Source organism: Dromaius novaehollandiae, chromosome 2 (assembly GCF_036370855.1).
Source record: "Dromaius novaehollandiae isolate bDroNov1 chromosome 2, bDroNov1.hap1, whole genome shotgun sequence".
Classification (NCBI taxonomy): domain Eukaryota; kingdom Metazoa; phylum Chordata; class Aves; order Casuariiformes; family Dromaiidae; genus Dromaius; species Dromaius novaehollandiae.
The window spans coordinates 16,448,288-16,471,045 of NC_088099.1; the positions used below are offsets into that span (position 1 = coordinate 16,448,288).

General features: G+C 40.2%; 1 protein-coding gene across 2 annotated transcripts in view; it reads left to right on the top strand.

Annotated features, from left to right (window-relative positions):
- NRP1 (neuropilin 1) overlaps positions 1 to 4,828 on the top strand; it is a 113,507-nt gene extending 108,679 nt beyond the window's left edge. For both annotated transcript variants that reach the window (XM_064505803.1, XM_064505804.1), the window contains exon 18: positions 1,060 to 4,828. In XM_064505803.1, the coding sequence (XP_064361873.1) occupies positions 1,060 to 1,349 (290 nt within the window). In that variant the 3' untranslated portion in view covers positions 1,350 to 4,828. The remainder of the gene's footprint in view (positions 1 to 1,059) is intronic.
- The last annotated feature ends 17,930 nt before the right edge of the window (positions 4,829 to 22,758 follow it).

Here is a 22,758-nt window from a genome sequence, read left to right on the forward strand (position 1 = left end):
AATCTTATGGATTGTTATTCTGTATAGCTATTTCAAACCTTTCAAATCTTATATACACATATTTGTTACATTATATACAGACACATGCATGCTATAGCTCCTTAATATTTTGTTATCAAGAAGGCATGTTCAAAGTTGAAGAAAAAAAATCATTATATCTTATAATTTTATCTCATGCAGTGTCTACCTAATAAGACTCAAAACTCTTCAGACTAATCATTTCTCAAACCTTGCTGAAAATGTCATTTATCACCAGTCTACGAAGGCATTATCATTTTCAATGATGATAGCTGTAAATGGATCATTAAATGGATCATCGTCATCATATTGTCCCAATAATAAAACATACTCCCAGTTTTCAGGCAAAGAGCTTAAATTTTTTTCTGTTAAATTCAATGGGATTGTTATCATTGATTTCAGTGATAGCAGGATTAGTTCAGGCAGATTTTGTTTTTTACTGCAACAATTAGCAGGGTGTGCAAGCTTATCAAATCTTTTTAATAAACTCAGAAAAAGTTTGAGGGGAAACATTATGATATCCAGCAACAAACATTTTACTTGAGGAGGCAGAATGCTCTTCTGTGTCGGTTCTTTCAGTGTTTCCATTTCAAAGTCCAGTCCTGAAGCCAGTGAAGTGGAGATGGAACAAAAATGCCTTGAGAGTCCAAACTGATGTCTAAAACTATAAACATTCACATTGAACTACATAAGATTTAATTAAGATTTTGGAACTAAATACTGCAAACTGACAAAACATGATCAAAAGGTCTAGTCATTCATTACTGGTCTCCCACTTAATAAAAGGCAGATTCAGACCCCCTGCTAACATACTGCAGAATCAAGGACTGGAGAACAATATGAAAAAATCAACAACTATTTGAGCAGTATTACAGTTTTTAGCCATTCATGACTGCCTCCAAGAAACTAGGTTTTCAAATTATGCAGCTATTTGTGTCAAAATCTTTGTATATTTTCTCCAAATTTCCAGCTCGTCAAACAAAGCATGGGCTCTAACCAGAACCAGTTCTGAAAGTTTTGCAATTCTTTGTTCCATTTCAGGGTTTACACCTCCATATCATACAGATGAGGACTACAATGATAACATCTCCAGGAAACCAGGCAACGTCCTGAAGACCCTAGATCCAATCCTCATTACTATCATAGCCATGAGCGCACTCGGGGTGCTTTTAGGAGCCATCTGTGGAGTTGTCCTGTACTGTGCCTGTTGGCACAATGGGATATCAGAGAGGAACTTGTCTGCACTGGAGAATTACAATTTTGAACTGGTCGATGGTGTAAAATTGAAAAAAGATAAACTAAACACACAGAATTCTTATTCGGAAGCATGAAGGTATAAAGCGACTAGAGAAGTTTCAGAGAATTGGAATGGAAGGACATAACTCGGTCGTGCTGGGGAACTGTTGATATTCTTTTACTGTACAGGCTGAAAAGTGCATTGATGACACTGAGCCAAGCTATTCTCAGGAGCTTCAATGAGTGTGTAACGGATAAACATGGACAACAATCTGTGTTAACAATCTGAATCATGTACAGTCTGCTTTTTCTGTTGGTTTTATTTGAAATAATCAAATGCTGGTGTTGAGACCAAGTATGATTGACTTATAGTTCATTATGTCTTTCTTTCTCTCCCTCTCTTTCATTTTCTTTTAATGGATAATTTTGATTTTACTGTGCAAAAATCCAAGATGCTGTCACAAACTGTATTCAGTGGGGTCCTTTGGATGGACATGCTGTCTGTAGCTCAGTGCCCAGAAAATGTTGGAGTAACACCAATTTAGTGGACTCCTGCACCTGTATTTGTGTATAATTGCTCGTGTTGTGCATAGGCAAAGAAGGGTTAGGATGTTTTTGAAAAGTACTGCTGCATCAGTACCGATATAGTGTGTCAGCTCTGTTTACGAAGCAATACAGTCAAATTTTATTGATGTTTTTCAGTGTTGTACTAAATTTTGTGCTTGTGAACTCCATAAAAGAGTATGTGCCATCATCAGACACAACTGGCAACCGAGTGTACTGCCTAAAATCTAAACAAAAAAGTCCTTGGCACTGGCTAGTGTATGTCCTCTCAAGTGCCTTTTTGTTTGTACTGCTTCTCATTGTGTTAACACTAACTACAGCTCTGCTTCTCTCTAGTTAAGGCCCTTGTCTTTAATCATATTCTGATGCTCACTGACTAAAAAAAAAAAAAAAAAGTATATTTTACTTTGAGAAAGTAGCCTCAGCAAGGCAAGGACTAATTAGACTTGACAACTTGGCTCGATTGTTCTGCTTTCTGTATTTCAATTTCATGTCTCTTGACCCTTTTGTATAAAGCTGCAATATCCCCTTTTATTGTTCTTTCATATAGAATGTATTTTCAAATGTAAAATCTCTCTCCCTCGCTCTTTCTCTCTCTCTTTCTCTCTCTGAGTAGATTGCATAAGCATTTGCCATTGCCAAGGAAAGAAAACTGCAGCTTTAACTTGCTGGTAATGGCAAAGGATTTTATTAGAGTTTGTGTTAAAAAATAAGGGAAAATTTTAACTTTACCCTCCAAAGTCGAACTTTGGGTTTCTTCTTAACAGCATAAAGTGACAGTATCTTTTTTCCTGAAGTCATGAAATATGTCTTTTATCCTGAACAACTTGCCTGTTAGTTACACTAGGGAAAATGATTCCCTTACTGAAAAGATTGCCTTTAAAATAAGAAACTTTCCTCCTCCTGCCCCTACCTGAACTAAGAGCTCTGTTCTCTCAGTAAAGTCTGTATTTTTGTGCTAATCAATGCTAATTGGGCTTACGCATGGGTACTGAGGGCAGGATAAAGTCCCACCGTGCACATCGGGTATGTCCTTACAGCTCTGTTACATCCAACTGGCATTTCTCCCCAGGTGCTTTCTGTCTGACCGAAAGTGCTCACGGCTGCCTGGTGCCCCTGCTCCACAGACAGTGTTAGATTCAGTGAATCAAATAATTTAAAGTCACAAAAACGTATTTGACAATTATGTGGCAATTTTTAATATTCTTGGGCAATTATTATCGGATAAAAAATAGTAACAGCCTACACAGCTAGTGCAACAGGGTGAGAAGACACAAGTTACTGAAGGCAAGGCTGTGTTGCCCTCGGGTGTCCATAGGAGAAGGCGAGGGAAGCACCCCAGTTTTTTTGCAGTGACCCATAGGCTGCCTAACTGTAATTTGGGAGGCTGTGAAAGAAGGCAACTTTAACCTTGCCCAGGATATCAGCCAGCAGGAAAATCAGTGCAAACACTGGGGAGAGTGATGCCCTGTAAAGTGCTGCGCTCATAGTTTTTCTCACTGAAGTGAAGTGGAATGAGGGAAGCAGTCTGATTTTTTTCAGTTAGTCTTTTCCAAAATTGCTTTCATAGTACAGCTGTGAAGTGTCCTGCCCGGGGTTAGGACTGAGGAAGGGCTAACTCAGCCCTGAATTGCCAGAGCAGCAGAATCCACGACTGTTTCTCCATTAAATGTTTTGAAGCTTACTATTTAACCAGTACAAACTATAAAAGAGAAAATCCTGCAGAAAATTCCTCAGTTGCTTAGAAATTCAGGAAGGAGGAGGGAGATTGGAGATAAAAACATGAGTTCAGAAGGTGAAAAAATTTTACAGGAATACAGAGCAGAAAAACAAGTGGACAATTGCTAATTCAAAGGACTCCTAAAGGCAGAGACTATGGTGAATATTCAAAAATACCAAACCTTAGATGCCTAAACTGGAAGAGTGGCCTCCACAGGCTCCTTGGGTCCCCCAGAAGGGCATTTGAGCACCTAAGGCCCAAAAGTTAGGCTATGACACTTCCCTTCTAGAGTAAAAAAACTGCCCTCGCTAGCACAAGTGACAAACTCAGTTTGGTTGTATGTAATCCAACCATATTGGTATCGCAGCAGCTAGTTAATTAACCCAAAGAAAAAGAAAGATTTTTCAAAACTATTTTCAGTACACCGTCATTGCGTGATTCAGTTGTGTTAGGATCTGCTCTCCTTAGCTCAAAACACATCTAGTCCATTAACCTGACAGAGAGTTTCATGCATATATTGCCTTGAAGAGAAAATCCCTTCTGGGGAAGCCTGGTCCAAAACCTTTTGAAGTGTTCCCATGGATTTCAACAGATTCTGGATCAGCTCTTGGTCTTGGTCTTGGTCTATTTAAACAGTAAAGGGTTTTTTTCTGCTTTAAATACTGAGAATAGTGAACGTAAAATGAAATATATCTCCTTTGTGGTGTTCAGCCCTTACTATGATAATGAAGATCTAGCACTGAAGATTTGATTTCTCTGAAGGTAATAGAATGAAAGTTACCCTTCAATAAAGGAAAAATGATACTGCAACTTTACATTGAAAAAGTATCTTGCACTGATAAATATATTTAAAAAAATTATATGTTTATAAAGTTATTAATTTGTAAAGGCAGTGTTACAAAAATGTTCGGTTTATATTGTTTTAGATTGTTTCATAATTTTTAAAGTGTAAAATAACATATTTTTTTCTTTATTGAAAAACTATAAAAATCTTCTGTAGTAAAATGATTTCATTTTACTGGTATATTATTGCTTCATGTTTTGTACCATCATAAAACTTTGTGCAAATTTTTTTTACAGAAATTTTTATTTTCTATGACAATATGACACTTGTAAATTGTTGTTTCAAAATGAACAGCGAAGCCTTAACTTTAAATGACATTTGTATTCTCAGACACTGAGTAGCATAAAAAAAAATCACATAGAACTGAACTGTAATTTAAATTTCCAAACTATGACTACTACATTCCAAAGAAACAGTTGAATTAAACATTTTCATAAAATATCCCATACCTGATGTATTTTATTATATTAAAAATGGAGGGTTTTTTTAAATGGCTATTTTTCTTTAGCACCTTGCAGCAAGAATAATATTTTAATCATGGTCCCATTTGCTGGAAGGTAATTAGTTAAAATGAAAGTTGTGATATGTTTTGCTAGATTTAGGTGGAATTTATTTTACCTTCCTAAAGTTAAGCTTCTGGTCTCATTGGGCTGCCTAGACTATCCTTATACTCAGTGGTCAAATAGACACCTTGGTAGGACAGGTCACTTTGGCTTTCTCAGAAATCAGTTTAGGTAGAAGTGTCACCCCCGCATGCCCAGCTCTCTCCCTGAGGGCAGGCAGCTCCTCTCCATGCCTAACTTTTAGATACCTAGAATTAGGTAGGAGGGATCCCACTCAACTCTGTGCCAACAGACTTGGATTTAAGAGGACAAGTCTGCCACCAGTGTCCACACATGGTGATTGACATCATTGCAGTGGGAAGCCCAAAAGCAGACCCTACATGGGTCATATGTGCATCTTGTGGCACGCTCTTGCGAGGTGTGACTTTCACCAGTGAGCAGTGTTCATTTCTGACAAGTTGGCCCACTAAATCCTGCAGCTCTGCTCCAGCCATAAGGTTTGTAATGGTGAACTCCCTGCAAATATCCACTGGAGTCAGCAGGCTTTACCCAACTATGCCCATCTCCCAAAGCAGAGCCCAAGCCACTGACAGGAGAAAATGCTGCAAGGCCCAGCCATCGAGCCTAACCAGTATGCAGTCTGGTGCCGAACTTCCCTATGGAAGAGCTAATCATGGGTAGGGAGGGCTGCAAGAAATTTTTATGCAGATCAGAAGCTTTAGAAAGCAAGTTTCCTATTTTATGCAATACTTACCTACATGTTTCTTTTTAATACTGATTAGTGTCTCCTACTACTCCTACTGCACTTTGCACACATGAACTACGCATGTACTGTCACTATGGCATTAGGCTGCATGCTCATGGACAAACATTTTACTTCAGCTATTTTGCTACTCCAAGGAAAAATATTGTAACCATTATCAATTTGCTGCTGATTGTGAAGCATCAGATCTTCCCTCCTTGTGGGAACAGCATGGTGGGTACCTGTTTAAAATATGAGATGCAACTACAGGAATGCTTCTGAGCATAACTTTGTTTTGCAATAGCCACCATGGGGGTTGCTCTCAAAAGCTCACTGTGAAAGCTGTTGTCCATATAATGACCATACCCAAATTCCTTTAAAATGTAGTTCATTACTACATGTTTCTGTGATAACTAGCCGCAAGGCTTTTTGAGGGCAAAGAAGTGAAATTTATTACTGAAAAATGAAAATCTCAAGAGTACATTGAGGATCAAGTTGTGAAAAGAAAGACAAGTATTTCAAATTAAGAAGAAAATTCTTTCTTTACTTTATGGGAAATTAATTAGCCTAGAAGGTGATAGCTACTTAACACTAAGCCTTCAGTTTTCCACACTAAATACTGGTAGGTCAGATGGAGCAAGGACAGAAATGGTGCAATGGGATCTGGTAGTCAAACCTGCTTGTACAGAATTGAAGCTTTCATTTCAGAACCTAATTTGTAAACTTGAAAGAAAAAAATGGGTCTTTCCCCAGAAATAACAGATGGGTCAGCTGCAGACAACCACTGCCAGCGGTGCATAACCCTGGGGCTCAAATATTAGGGTCAGGGTACATAAACAGGGTGTAAGGCAGGGAGAGACAAGCAAACCCTGCCGTTACTCCACCAGTCAAGCACGCCAGCTGAGAGAGCAGCCACGCATCCACAGCGCTGAGCCCAATCTCACTTCCCTGCCTTTCAGCAGGACATAAAATACAGTGTCACAGCAAAAGGCAGGAGTACAGAAGAGGCAGGGACAGCACAGCTGACACCGTGGCTGGGTAAAGCCCAAAATGACAGCAGTGTACGAACCTGTGCAAACCTGCCTGCTGGACCAGAGCTACTGGCCCCGGTGGAAATAAAGGTCCCTCAGAGGTAAAACTACCCTTTGCAAGGCATATGAGGACTTGACAGGCGCATACTGTCCTGTCTCTAAATTTGATCCTTGTGTCTTTTATTACACACAACTAGTGTATTTTTAATTCCATTCTCCTAATCAGCTCTCCCAAAGCCAAACATTGAAGTTGATTCTGATTTTCAGATCACTGGTAAATTTGCTGGCATCATGGATGTTAGAGCCCAGAAGTAATTTCCTTCCCATTCCCTATTTTTCCTGTTCTGTGCAATGCACTATGCCTAACTGCATATTGGTTTAAACAACATTAATTTATTAGAGCTTTAATTTCTTCTGCTATAACATTTTATGCATCAAGTCACCCACAACCACAATTTTATCTACAAGTGTTTGTTAAATTATAACAGCGTGTATCTTATTTTTTTGTTATGGGATACTTTGTATAGCTCTTTTATTTGCCCATTAATCCCCCTGTAGACCCTAATTGCTTTGCTACAGTAGGTCAGTTCCCTATATAAACTTCTATTCTTACAGTCACACACAATCAGACTCTAATCTTATCACCTCAGGACTGACAGTGCCTCAACACTTATAACTGAAAATCTCATTAAAAAGTCTTCTGGCATTTTTCACAGATGGATGGAGTCTTATCATGTGTCCTAACCTAATTCCACCTTCAATAATCATATTCTCCTATTTAAATTTACATGATTATTATTTGTCTCTAAGACATTTGATTCATGTTCCTGTCACTGTACAGCATCACTGTACACTGTGCACGGTCTTTCCTACAGACAGTTGTACTTCCATAATGGATGAGACGATTCCTATCGAGAAAGGAACTATAGTCCTCCTGGAGTACCTCTGGTACCTGGGAGAGAGGTCAGGGGGTGTTCACAAGGGGAGCAGGGAAGGAGGAGGTCTGGCAGGGCTTGTCAGCTGTCATCATGACAAAGACGGTGTGTTTTAGTAATGAGGGCTGGAGGATGAAGGGCTTCTCTGAGGAGACATAAGCATTTCGGATGACATGAGCTGCAAAGAGAACTATCAGAAAACTCCCATGTTCAGATCCTTCATTTTTCCATCACAAAAAACTTCACAATTCTCAAAAAACTGCTGCATCACAGAAACCTCTGGCAGTTGCCATCCCCTTTTAAATCCCTTGGCATGGAGGAAGGGAATGGGGTACCCAGAGATGACAGTCTGTCAGCTGAATCTAAATAGTGGACTTAGCACTCAAAGGGGCAGACAGGTGCTGATGTGTCTTTGAAGACCTGCTCAGCATCTCCGTACTATAAGATTGGTATTTTTCATGCATCATTTCAATCTTGAGAGCCTTTATTTCCTCTTCTCTGTGACATGTTGCTCTACGCCTGTTGTTTCACTTGTGAATTGCCCCAGTTGAACTATTGATTTTTATGATTTCATACTGTTAATATATTTCTCCTGAGGGTGATTTTTGCTTCCCTCCCTGTCCAAATACCTGTGTAGAGCATCTCCCTTATGTATTTCAAAAGCTTGTGTAGCATGAAACAGCCCTGGCCAGTGCCATGCATACTCTGTGTCATATGAAAAGAGAAAAGGCCACCCCATCCTGCCCCTCCTCTTCCACATCCCTGTCATGGCCGCATCCTGCCGCAGCACCCCCATGTCACAGGCTCAGACTGTACATCTTTAAAAAATTATCTCCCTTTCAGGATGAGCCTCACTGTTTTCCACATCAGACCTGATATCTTTGCATTAATCCATTAATTAAATATTGATATCAATCTTCCTACCTAATATTTACATTCCAGCTTCATAATTGTTAGCATACCAGAGTGGGTCACTTTCACTTTGTCTTTAGAGACTACTATCTAAACACCAGTGTTTTATCTTTCTCTCCTTTTAACCTTCTAATCTGACTCTGTCTCCTGCAGCTCAATCAGTGAGCAAAAAAATATGAGAAAAACTAAAACAAAGGCATAGCAATGTCCCTTTTCTATCTGTCTATGGGAATGAAAGACCCATTGAGTAAGTAGAAAAAAATCAATTTCTTTTCATTTTGAAATGTGCTTTTGCAAGGTGAAGAGGAAAACCATCAGGCTGGTTGGAGGTGGTATTTGAAATGTCTGGGAAGCAGTAAGGAGACTGCCACTGGAGTCTTCTGAAGACTACCATATAGGATCTGGAAACGCTTAACAAGACCACAAAGTGATGTAAGCACACAAGTACCAGCATAGGCAGGATGTGAAGGTATAGGTTTTTTCCGAGGGTGGTCGGCAAAATGGGAGAAAGGCAGGAAAATAATTAGTGTTAGAAGTAGATCAGAACAGACTTTTTCTATTCCAGACTCTGCTAGGTTCCCCTTTAATCAGTCCTCAGAAGACGGGAAGTAAAACAATGAAAGAACTCACATACAACTCAATCCCGTCTATAACTCATGCCAATTAATTCATGATCCACAGTTAATGAAATATCAAGCAGCTCTGAGACTGAGGCTAGGAGAAGTTGGTAGGATTGTCACCACCCTTTGTCTCAAAGGTCTCTGACCCTTAACACCAGCTCCAGCATAAGATGTCTCTTTTGCATGGCCCCTGAACTGTTACACACAGGCAGGGATACCGCTTTGCACCCATTGCCTGCATACTCGTATTTTTCCTGCTGCAGGCTATATCGTCTTCCTCTTGCATTTCTTTTGCCTTTCTTCTTCTTAAAACAATATTTGTCAAATAAGCCAGGTTCCTCCAGACTCTCTGTCTTGCTTGGTGCAAGGGTGCCCTAATTCCCACTTGTCAGCATGGGAAGCGCACTGCGGGATCAGACCTCCCAATTGCTCTGCAGACACTGCTCTGCTGCCCCGGCCCTTCATGGCTGGTTGAATTGTTTTGCACTGCTATCTTGTTTGCAGTAGGAGGTCACTGAAAGTTCACTTCAAAACTAGACTCTTATTTCAAGGCCATATTCTGCCAGTTACTAAGGATCATCTTTGCTACTTTTAACAAGTCTTTTCACAATCTATTCCCTTTTCTTCATGCATACTGAGGTCTTAAAGTAGTCAACTTAAAACCATATATCTTGACAAAGTGGCTGAATTACTGCTGCTGAATGGTAGGCCATTATCCACAATTAGTTTATGGCTCTTAATAGCTATTATTGCAAAAGATGGATTTCTCTACAGCATAAGTGTCTTACCAAAGATCCTGTTAGTACTCCTGCTTACGAAAAGTTAAGTGGTAGCTGCTTTCTGGAAAAGATCAGGTTACCCTCCAAGCTAAAATAAATTGGTATCAGCTTATTACTATGGGTAATAAATAGGTAATGTGCATTATGAGGACTCTTTGGTTCTTCTTTGCTAGGTACTGTATGTAATAACGCAGATGTGTGCAGCACTATATAGAGAAATGGACTGCAGAAATGCTTTGAAGATTTCACCATCTAGCTTAAGAGAAAAATACTAAACATCTATTAGCCACAAACAGAGCATAGCGTAACTTCACTAAGAGTAACAGCTTTTCTTTTTCTGTTTATAGAGGTATGGTGGTTCGAACAGACAGAATAAGTGTGTGTCAATTTATTGGAGAAACTATGGATTTATGAGTCTCCTTGAGGAAGTGCCTTCTGATGAAGGACATGAAGGAGCAGAGAGTAGAGGCAAAGTAGATGGGGTCATGAACTTCATTTTACTTCTCATCATGAGTAATAGTGCTAAACTGATAGTCAGTCAGATCTCTCATTTTCTTTAATTTAACGCTATTCTTCTTGCTCTCTGCATTACTGACCCCACATTATAACTGAACCATGTGTTTTACTACAATGCTAAGCACTGCTTTAAATGCACATGAGAAGATTTCAGTGCTCTTTAAACTGCACAGTTACGTGTGGTGAGTTTTGTTCCTTTCACATAAAGAACCATCTCAGAGCTAACAACTTGTATTATTTTAATCAAGTCCAGTTTCACATAGGTTGTGAACCTTAATACAGATTGTCATTTCTTCTGGGCTTCAAATATAATGCACAGCTCAGCACAAGTCTGACCTTTGTGGTTTCATCTCGGCACATACTTGCAGAAGGCACTTCATTAGACATCAACTGTGATAGAGCTTTCAGACTTTTTACTGGTCTTCTTTGGAGCTGCTGCTGATTACTAGCATATACTTTTTAACCAATAACACATTGTCTGTGTATTAAATAAAGTAAGCACAATATGTACATATCTGTTGAGATGCAACTATAATTCTGCGACAGAAGATGAAGAAAGACTAGATGTACTAATATAGAGGGTTTGCCGAAAGGTAAAAGTCTGTATGATTAACAAACAATTATTAAATATCTGAAGGTTTCAGTCAGGTTTGGAGCTTCCTTATGAAAGTGCAGTGCACTTAGAAACACAAACAGTATCTCTATGGGCAGAAGTATTTTCAGGCCACTCTCAGGTTGTTCTTCTAGCTCACTCCCTCATTCAGATTTTGCAATCTAAAGGCAAAGTCTGTTCTTTCTAGGGCTGTTGCTGTTTTTTATGATCAATGCATCAAAAGTATTCAATGCTAAATGAATGTGGTTGTTAGTCTTCAGGGGTAACATTCACCTCATCTACTATCTATCTCATCTATCTATCTTAGATGTCATCTACAAAGTACAAGTCATATCTACTGTTTCAGCCTTCGAATGGGTTGGATTTTCCACTTGGAGTGTCAGTTTCCAATGTGTATAGAATAGCATAATGGTTCAGATTTAAAGGCTTAAATTTTAGATGCAGAAAATGGAATGAGATAAATTTCTTAACTATTTCTAGTTATGAACTCACTAGTGCCAGTTTTGTTTGGTTTTCCCAGGGACAAAGATCTGAATTGCTTTGATTGATTTTGATCGTAGTTGATATTGACATCTTAAGTATTGGTCCACCTGCTAATGAGCTAGCAGAAGCAAAACTTAACCACTTTGGTTACGGTAGGGTCCACAATAACCCACAGGTTTAATTTCAGTAATGAAGGCAAATAAATACTCAGAGGGTAGACAGAACATTACCTTCTTTATCTTTGTGTCATCTGCCGCCTGCAGAATTATAATATGCCTTGAAGAAGTCATATCCTACCCTCCTACTTGGGCAGACTTGGGTCTGACCGTGATTCTTCAGAATCTAGAACTGAGAATTAAACCTGGATTTTTGTAGGCCTGCTTGAATTTGCTTCTTAAATTTGTTTTCACTCTGGCTGCCACAAGCTAATTTATACTACATTCCTACAGTGTTGCAGTTTATGTTGATCGCTGCCTACCTCACAGTCATCTATTCATTTTCTCACTTCCTCATCTTGCATTTTGGTTTCATTTTGATCTACATGTATAACTTTACATGGTGCTTTTTTTTTTTAGTTAGATACTTGAGCTGCCTACAGTTTTATTGTTTGACACTCCTACTGAATTCTGAAATAAAAAGCAGAAGTGCTGTTCTCTGCTCCCTCTTGGAAGTCTCAAGCTTCTGCAACATATAGCTGTATTTCATAACTTGCCAGACAATTCTGATCATTATTTTAGAGGGTTTGTTAAGTATTTTTCTCAGCAAGAAACACACTTATGTCCGTGACAGGCAGTATGAGGCATAACCCAAAATCACTGTCTGCTTTTGAAACAGAAGGAGTCAATGTGAACATATTAATGAGAACTGACAGAGCCTTGAAATTACCTGGAGAAACTGCCAAAAGTGTTATTAAGCATTATTATAGCTATTGTTATTGACACCAGTGTGCTGGCAGTGAACCTCCAGGTCTTTTCTGATTACCTTTCACTAGAGACACCTGTATTTCTTATCTCAAAGTGCATTTTAACTAAAGGGTCATGACATCTCTTGCTTCTTTCTGCATTTATATGGGCAAACAGAACAGGCCACAGTATATGCCATGCAAATCACCATCTTGGTGAAGTCTGTGCTGATTTTTTTGTACTTGCTGCACCAAAGAGAGAGAGTTCCCACATTATCTCTATGTTACACTTCAGATATCAATTTGGAAGTCTCCATGTTTTGCAGAGGCTTGATTTTCATCTCTTCCAAGCCCATTTGCTGTTCCTCCAGTTTCATTGTGCAAGGCTAACATAAGGATTTACCATGTCTCTTTTCAATCATTCTAAAAAATACCTTTTTCTTTTGTAATTATTGCCTCAGGTCCAGGGCAAGTTCTAAAGCAAATATAAATGCATAAAAGAGATCTAGCGTGCATATGTATCAAACGGCTGGAAGACATTAGAAAAAAATACATAACTGACAGAGGAACAGGAATTGGCTCATTATTTCCAAGTCCTTTAAATAGGAGTGATCAGATGTCCTGAAATCCACTAAGCTATGCTGAAGCTGAGGAAAGCACTGAGCGATAAAAATTTCCCTCCTCCTCCTGCTACCAGTCCTCCCAGAGTCAATTCTACATGCCTTATTCAAGTAAAACAGCCCTGAAAATTAGAGAGCTTTGCATGAATAAAGGGGGAAAGTTCAGGGCCACTGTCCACCATTGCCAGCTCAAAAGCAATGCCAGTGTTTTAGAGGACTGTTAGTAGACAAGTAATAATAAGTACTATAGTAAAAAGAAGGCTGCAGAGTTGCTAGAAAGATGCAAAATAAATGTTAACCAATTGCAGAAACAGAGAAAACTGAGCATTAGTAATAAGCACAGACTTTCAAATATGAAATAATAATCATCATATTTTGTGCAGAATGTAATTTTAGTTTTTATCATTACAGCTTGAATATAGCTCCCTCACACTGAAGGTATTTTTAACACTAAATCCTGTATAGCAGTTGATGTTACTGTATGAAAACCAGGCCCTGTAAGTTCAGAATGTGCATTCAGAATGTAAGAAAACCCCAGATGGCAAGTTTCAAATAACTACTGTTGCTAACAAATACATAAAGCCAGTTTTTATGTCAATTCCTAAACTTAGTAGCTTCTATTCCTCAAGTAGCTGAAATCTAATTCCTAGATACATTGTTTGGTGCATAACTACATACAGATACTGGTTCACCTTAGGCACATAACTCAAGAGACCTCATTAAAAGTCCAATTAGCTGTTCTGAATTACTGTCTGGGAGAGCTTATTCCTCCTTCTGTACAGAGGAGAAGAAAAAGTCTCCTCCTTCCCCCAAAAGCAGTTCTAATGCTCTACGCCTGCTGTAAATTACTATTCAATGTAAGCCAAAGTATCAAGAACTCGTTATTGCAAACAAGTCATGATCATTCAGCAGTTTTGCAGTTTTACTGAAACTCTTCTGCTCTTAATTTCACTGGAAAGAATGAAAACAGAGGCGACTGATTAATATGCACATAGATTCTGTCCAAGATTTTTGACCCAAGACCCTGGCGGCCACCATGTGCAGCAGCATAAATAAGCAGCATTTTAAAATATGTCTGTAAGATTTGGCATCATCTCAATATTCCACACACAACAAAACTATATTACTGTAAAATGTATTTGATGGCCATTGGTAGTGACAGGAGTTGTCTTTTTAAATTCTATCTCATCTCTAGAGTAATTGAACACTGGTGCAGCTGCTAGAAGCTGGAGTTCAACTTTCCAATACATCATTATCATTTGATTGTAAAGCCATCACTCTTCTCCAAACACTGAGAGCAATGCTGGACCAACTCTAAGAATGAATGTTTCAAAGAACGTGGATTTTTTTAGGCCTTTAAAGCAAGCTACCTCTGTGGACTGAATAAAAACTTATCTTGTCAACTGATCAAGATGAAATGATCCCCTGTAATAGAGGTTTGGCATTGTGAGAGCATTTTTAAAGCTTGGTTTGAAACGTGCTTCAACACAAATCCAAGTATACTGAAATAGTTGCTGAAGAGCACTTAAAATACTATATATTTTATATCTGATCCTAGAGTCTATGTGTATAGAATGATTAAATAAAAGTAAAGAGATGTACTTCATTATGCAAAGAGTGCGATTGCAGGGTTTCCTAACATTTGTCTTCATCTCCATGTGGACGATGGTTTCTGTTGTGTTTTTTGGCTTGTGAAATAGAAGCAGTTGACACCAATGCCTTTTTCTTTTCAGTGAAATAAGAGCATTTGGCTGTGGCAAATTGTCCAATTTTTCTACCTATTGAACATACAGGTTCAGTTCTCTCTTTCTGAAGACTTTGCACTGAAGGCCTAACAAGAAGAAACACAGCTTAGTCATATTATTGCCTTCAGCACTTAATTAAAGAGGGTGCTACTAGAAAAGTGGATTTAATCACGGTGTTTTAATTAAATTCTAGCTTGGCACAAGTCCACCTGTCTGGATTCAATTGGATATAGTTCTCTTTCCTCCTTACTCCAAGCATTACTGTTGCCTGCTCCCACTGAACTGCAGTGATTCTCCCATTGCGTTTCAGTGCAAATGAAGCCGATCCTTAAATATAGAAAGCCTCTTGTATAAAAGGGACAGTAATATCAAAGTTATTACTTAAGACTAAGGTATCACACCATTTACATGCTTTAATTGTCTGAGCCAGGCAGTTGTGTTCACACTCTGATCACATACTGTTTGCAGTGGGGTAGCCAGGCAAGTATGAAATCTGCTAGCATGCACAAGCTGCAAAAATTAGTTTGGAAAGGCACCATCTATACTGCTAGCAAGAGCCAAATTATCACTTCAGAATTAGGCTGGACATGTTTATACAAGCAGCAGCGACTTTGTTATGAATTATAGAGGGAACACAGAATTCCCACTCAAGAGTTGGAGAGATGGTGAATTCAAAACCCTGCACAAATTGAAGATGGCCAGTATTTTTCAGCTTAACTTTATTTTCCTCCAAAAATCCTAACTAGTTAAACACAAATTTTTTCAGAGATATAGATCACTGAAAAAGGGATACAACAAGAAAGTTACAGAACTCATAGCATTAAAACTCCTAAGTAAATAGTCTAGAGGTGGGGAACTTGCAGCATAGAGGTGCTGAATATAACCCAAGGTCACGGATTGGTTGATCATATGGTGAAAAGGGCTCTGAATCAAGTGGATAAGTATACTCACCAGACTATTGCTCTTTCATCAAAAACAGAACAAAGCAAAACAAAACAGAGATCTCATTTTGTTCCACTGTGGGATAAAGAATTTCAAACCCTGACGTAATTCTTGAAACCAAAACCTTGATTATTTGCTGTCTCTTCCCAAAGAGTTGCTGAGGCAAATAGTGGAGGAGGGGGCAAAGATGGAGGGAAGCAAGGAAAGAAGCTTGGAAGGAGGAAACTGGAAACGACAGAGTTAACATCCTCCTGCAAAACACCAGGAAAGAGTTCAAGCTCTGAATCACAGCAGTGAGATTCAGCTTTATGATCCCTAGTCATCCAAAAACAAGGTGTCAGGTCTAAGCAAGCTGGTCAGTCTCCTGTGAATAGAGATGGGCATCTCCAGATGGCAATTCAGCCCACCACGCTTGGATGTTTATCTTAGAAAAAGATGAATCCTTGGTTTGCTCCACCGGCTATGTAGCTACATGCCACCACTGATTCAAGGCTTCTCAGTTAATTAGAGTTGAAATGTCAACATATGCATCGCTCACCACCCCCACAGCCTTAATCCTCTCTCACATCTAACTGTTACTGCTCATCTTTTTACACCCTTCTTCAGGCATAGGAAACAACTGTTGTAAGATATTTGACCTTCTAGAGAGGATACTGTTAGTAAGGAGAAAACACAGAGCATGCAATCTCCTATTTTCTAAGACTGCTGGAAAATAGACCAATCTCAGCACAGATACTGGTCTGTACTAGTATGATGGCTGTTTTCCCTTAGGTGGCATATGCGAAATATTGAGACTACACCCCTTCCCCACATGAAAGTAAATACCAAGAAGTGCACATGTTTACCAGCCTAAAAGCCGGGCCGCATAATACCGGTACAACCTATCAAGCATGTGCCAGTTTCACTCTCTGAAAATAGCATTCTGCCTCACTCTCGGTTTGTCTACCCATTTTGCATTTAAGAAGACTTTGTCAGCTATGAAGAGTAGTAGTGCCCAAGAAGGAGATATTAAGGAAACAAAATGAAAAGACATTTCTTATTGAAAATAACTGCGTAATTAAGTAGTAAACTGTACCGCAATGTGCATTCGTAGACTGAACTTACATGACTCTGGCACATCATGCAACTAAATGCTTTCAGTTGCCTGGCAGGAGGAGAACACCTAATGCAAAGTTGCATGTGCCCAGATCATCTTGCCAGAGGGGTGTTTTGTTCTGTTGTTTTAATTGAGGGTTCACAAAAGCTGGTAGACCCACAAGGTTTCATACCGAGCAAATTCTGGAAATTAGAAAGCATCTTTCAAACTCATCTCAGTCTCAAGTGCCCAATAACCTCATGCTGCTAAGAAACTCCCAGATCTTGATCATTGAACTGGATGGTTCGGGGAGCAGTTTGCTCGCTGCTCCCTGCTGTGCTTCGTGCTGGATCCAGCAGCTCCAGCCCAGAGTCCTCCCAAGGGTGAAGAAACGATTCATTTCTGTGTTTTCACCATTCTTCTCTCTTTCATGACTCCTAATTTTAAGAAATACCAATGCCACTGGCAGGCAATTTTCTCTTCCTCAGTGAGGCAGTTCCCTTCCCTATATCACCTTGCAGACATCTTGTTACTTTGTGAGTTAACTTTACTGTTGTAATTAGTCTTCAGCCTTTTGGAAGGCTGGAATAGGGGCTTGCTTCCCTTAGAGATAAATGGTTTGGAAGTATTTTTATGTTCTAAGATTCTCTAACATTAGTTGGACTATTAGTTGGGCTATTTTTCATTTTATAGTGGTATGGGGAGGTGTCACAAAAAAGAAACTGATAGCCCTAATCAAATGAGGACCTGAGAAGTCCCTGTAATCTTTCACCCACTGAAACCAAAGAATGGAGTCACAGATTAAACATGAGTCCTGGCAATTTTTTCATGGGGTGTTCCTCCCTTGCTCATGGACTAGCTGTGCCATTTTTCCACTCTTTCCCTGTCTATTGATCCCAATATCTCTGTGGAAGAGTCAGGTTTGCTACCATACCTTCTGTGGCAGTACTAACAGCACGAGAGGCTCAGGGACAAGCCAAATTCCCTGCCTAGCACAAAGACAGTGCTAACTATGTCTAAAAACGAACGGACTCCATAAAGCCCAAATAGCCCCCTCTCTTCCAGAGCGAACATCCTGCTGTGGTGCCTTAGCTCCGCGGTCCCCGTGCGCTCGGACCACGATACTGGGTGGTCAAGCCACTCCTCATGATCCACACACGGCTCGCCAGCCTCCCCAGCCTGCTCTCATTTTCTTACGCCAGATGTGCCAGAGCGGGGAGGGGGAAATAGCAGGTCAAACAGCAGGAAGGCGAAGGCTGCAGCTCCCAGCAAGGCCCCTCCGCGCATGGAGGCCTGCTGGAAGCGGGATGAGTGACGCACACGCGTCCGCCTGCCTCCCACGGGGGAGCGACGTGTGACACGCACGGAGCCAGCAGGCCGCAGAGCACACCTCTGACGTCTGGCGTCCCGGGGGGGAGGAAGACGGTGGTAGAGCGGGTGTCTGCGGAGGCAGAGGGCAGGGAATCAGGCACCAGCGGGAGCTGGAGCAAGGCAGAAGCTGGAAGGCATCACCATGGGGTAGTTCAGAGAGCTGGGAGTTTGGGATGGATGGTGAGGAGTTCAGGGCGGATTCGGGGAGAGGAAGGAGGATTGCAGCAGAGTTAGGGCAGTGGGACTCGGACAGTGGCTGAGGCAGAGGCTCTCTGCCAGATGAAGATTTTGGATTGTGGCTTCTAGGGCCTGGCAATTTGGGCACTCTTGTCATAAGCATTTAGAGGCACTCTGGGTTTCGTCTTTCCCAAATGAGTACTTGTAACTTGCCTTGATGTTAATGAGAATTACACGCACACATCAATGAGAGAATAGTACCTCTACAATGGGCATGTGACAGCTAAAGTGCATCAGTCAGCAGGGAAACAAAAGAGGTCATAATTTATGTAAAAGGTTCATTTTTAATGTAAATGCTGCCCCCAAATGCTCTGCTTACCAGCCTGAATCTGTGGTATTTGGCAGTGGAAAATGAAAGGGGTGAAAAACTCACTGCTGGCAGGTAAATGCATAATGTGATAGATTGATTTAAAATCCTTGTCATCTTCCTTTTTCACGTGCATACATAACGATCCTCTGTTACTCATTAGGGCCCCTTGTACCTTCAGCACTCCAAAAAAATATTGGCTTTGAAATGATACCTCATTGTTAAGGAATTTTTGTCAGCTAGCTCCATTTATCGATGTATCAAAGCCATTTTAGAAGAGATAGTCTCCACTTTGGCACCGCTACCGCATACATTACATGCCTTGTGAGGGCTTGAATCTCATTCCAGCACGGAGTGGAAGTGCCAAGTGCCAATGAGTTACATAATGAAACATGTCACGGGGAGTTTGAAGCAACAATGAGCTGTTGGATGAATGGAGCCCCGGCGTAGCCTGATGGCAAGCGACGAGAGCAGCGGCAGCGTTCAGGGTCGCGGGCAGACATGCGCTCGGGGTGCGACTGCACGGGAAGAGGAGCAGAGGGCTCCGCTGCCAGAGCCCCCGGGACGGATGAAACATATGCCACGAGACAGAATTTTTCTGGTGATCTATTTACACCACCTCTCCAGATAGCAACAGCTACGCCAGCAAACACTCTTTTCTGTAGCCATATGTGCGTCTGCAACAAGGGTTTTTGCGGCATACCGGTGGTAACTGGGGGTGTCACACTGTTTCTGTGAGCACAGTTTTGTAGCATAAGCCAAACCACAGAAAGAGGACTATGAAGTCACTACCTCCAAAGCTGTTCGGGCTGTTTTGTGAATTAAGTCATTTTTCTTTGTCCTTCTGTTTAGATCTTTACCTTGTGTTGCCAAGCAACTGCATGAGAAAAGTTAATGGCAAAGCTCCCTTTTAGACCAGGCAGGTAGGAGGTCTTTGAACTGAGAGGATCCTGTGTGGAAAAGACAAGGACTGAGAGAGGAAAAAAAGCTCATGGCTGCTTGGATCATTTTGTCTTTTCCATACCTCCTAGAAAGAGAGGATGCTGCAGCAGAGAGAGCCCAAGAAGGGCTTTCTTGTGCACAGTTTATTACAATGTCAGTCACGGAAACTGAACCCAAAGGCAGTCTGTGAACAGAAAGATGTCAAAAAGAAAATATCGTAACACCAGTGATTTCAGCTCCAAATTATCCTGCCAACATGATTTCTGCTCTGAAGAAAAATCTGACCAATTGACCCAATCTGCAGCCACTCAAACTACTCATAGCCTTAGCCTCTGCGACCCAAGAAAGAACCTCTACCTGGATTAAATCATACTAAGATATAAAGGATGCCACAGCTTCCTACCAAAACTACCTACTACATCTTTCAGATGATAAATTCAAAGCCCACAATATCCTTGTGATTTGGGATGTGTATTTTTCATGCTGGAAGTTTCAGAGTTTTAATAGTAAAAGGAGGCCCCAAGACATGAGGAACCTTCCTCCTTACGCACTGACTATGACTGAACAGTCTCAGCACCTGAGGACTCCTGACCAGTAGGCCTTCTACCCACCAACAGCTCCTGAGCCTGGTCCCTTCTATTCACTGCCTCTTCTTTCAGAAATTGTTATCATCCTACTCCTCTTTCCTAGTTATACCACATAACATCCATGCCTCCTCAACAGTGGGATTTCAAAGGCCTTGTATTACTTCTAATTACATGCTTCATTTTCTAAACTCTTGGCTGAGAACGTATTAATTAGATTGGCCTAGTTAGTAATATTTTCAACTCCTGATGTTACCATGTCTTGTATATTTGGCATTTCTCCCAGGAGCTCAGCTGCTGGACTTTGGACACGGCACAGGGACATTTCTAGCTCTCTTGGCAGAGAAGGCAGCCTGGGAAAGTTGAAGTATTTGTATCTGAAGATTCAGAAAAGCACCAAAAAGGTATTAGTTAAAAACAAGCCTCTGAGGTGTTAAGCCAATCCAATGATATTGGAAGTGTGGCTTGACCTTTTAATACCTGTGACCAGCATTACTAAGTTGACTCAGTGTAAATTCAAATATTTAAATCATGGTCTAGACAGAGCCTGTGAGGCCTTGCCAAGATAGAGGAATTCACCTCCAAAAGCTAGAGGTGCTATTTGCGTCTCATTAAGCCCTGGAGGCCACTGAATGCATCGGCTGGAACATGCAAGAGGTGTGTGTGACAGCCAGACTCAGCAAGGAGATGGTCTAGAGTCTGCTGGGTAACTATAGGAACTGGCAGGAGCATAGGAAAGACATGGGAAATGCAGAGAACTGCTGAGGGGTCATGAGATGAGCTTAGCAGCCCTAAATGGAGGAATCATGCTTCATAAGGGTGCAGACCTGGAAACAACCTCCTCTGTCTCTAACTGGGAAATACATTTTCCAGTGAACATCATTCTATGCTCACCCTTCTCCACATTTGAAGAAAAATTACTATTGCAGACAAAAAGCTATCATGCTAAATAGAAACCAAAATCAAGCCTGGTTTCTGTTACACAGTTTTATGGGTGCAGTTGTGAAAGTTGGCAAAAATAGACAGTTGGCAAAAAATATATTCAGTACAGTATTTTACAACATTTAGAGGCCGATCTGGCATGGCAGTTCCTGTGTTTCTATCTAGTCTAGTACCTTGTCTCTGAGAAATGCTAACACCGGCAGCTTCAGAGGGCAAGAGAAGAAACCTCCAACATTCAGGTGACACAATCTACCCCATAAAAATATTTTCCAGATTTCTAAAAGCAAAAGACTGATTACTGAAGACAGAGTTGTCTGTAACACATGCCCCATATGCAATAATAGCATACTATTTACAGCTTATATGCATTAAAGATCAAAATGTCTTTGCTTTATCACTAATGGCATCACAGAAATTTAGGAGCCACAGAATTGTACACAACAGTAACAACTGCCTTATCTACTATCATTCATCTCTCTCTCTCTCTCTTTCTCTCTACCTTTTCCTGAATAGAGTAAAGCTTAAGTTATTTAACCTAACAAGGTAAATTCAGTTTTGAGTTATAAGAAATAGGAAAAGCTACTGTAGGTTTAAAGTCAGCTCCAATTACAGAAAGTCATCAACGTGCCAATATGACAATGTAATTGTACCACACTCCACTTCACATTATAATATGGTGTGTTTCCTACTAATTTTTGTCTATTTGTACTAGTTTTGTAATTTTATCAAATATTTTATTCTATTTTGATACTGTTCGGGGGTTTTTTAAATAAAAGTGGCATATATATTGTGTATGTATACATGTACAATTATATATACGTATGTTATATATATGACAGCCTCTTAGTTCTCCTACTTGTAAACAGGAAATCACAGCGTAGATATTTCTTCTAAGATCTCAAATAAGGTTCACACATATGTGCATATATAAATATATATATATGAATGCATGTGTTTTTGTATATATATATAGTTGTTAAAACTTGTGGTTTTCACCGTTCTGTTTCTGTGTGACAAGAATATTCACACCTGACAAGCCCCTTTAGCAGAAAAGGCAATAATATATTTTTCTCTACAATCATTCTGTTTCTTCTAACCACTATCATTCTAATCACTCTCAGGAATCATCTAACCACTGTCATAGCCTTCCTGGGCCGTTGCATTATCTTGATTAATATTAAATATATATTAATAAGAATATTCTGTGACAGAACAGAGTGATTCTAGTTAAACAATAGGCAGATCAAATTGGATCTTTAGTTGTACTTTAAAATATGAGAAATATTTTATATAATGCTATGGAAGCTAAGAGGGCTAGGAGTACACTCTGCTGGCCTCTGTCCTCCCCTAAGAGACATGAGATAACGCACTGACAGGAAACCACCATGCAAATACAAGCACAGAGCTCAAGTGAACCATCTCATGAGTTTCATGTTAATCTTTCTCCCTCTTCCTACACACTGGCTCGTAATGGACAAACAGATCAGCATAGATAACCACATACCTGTTAGGCGTA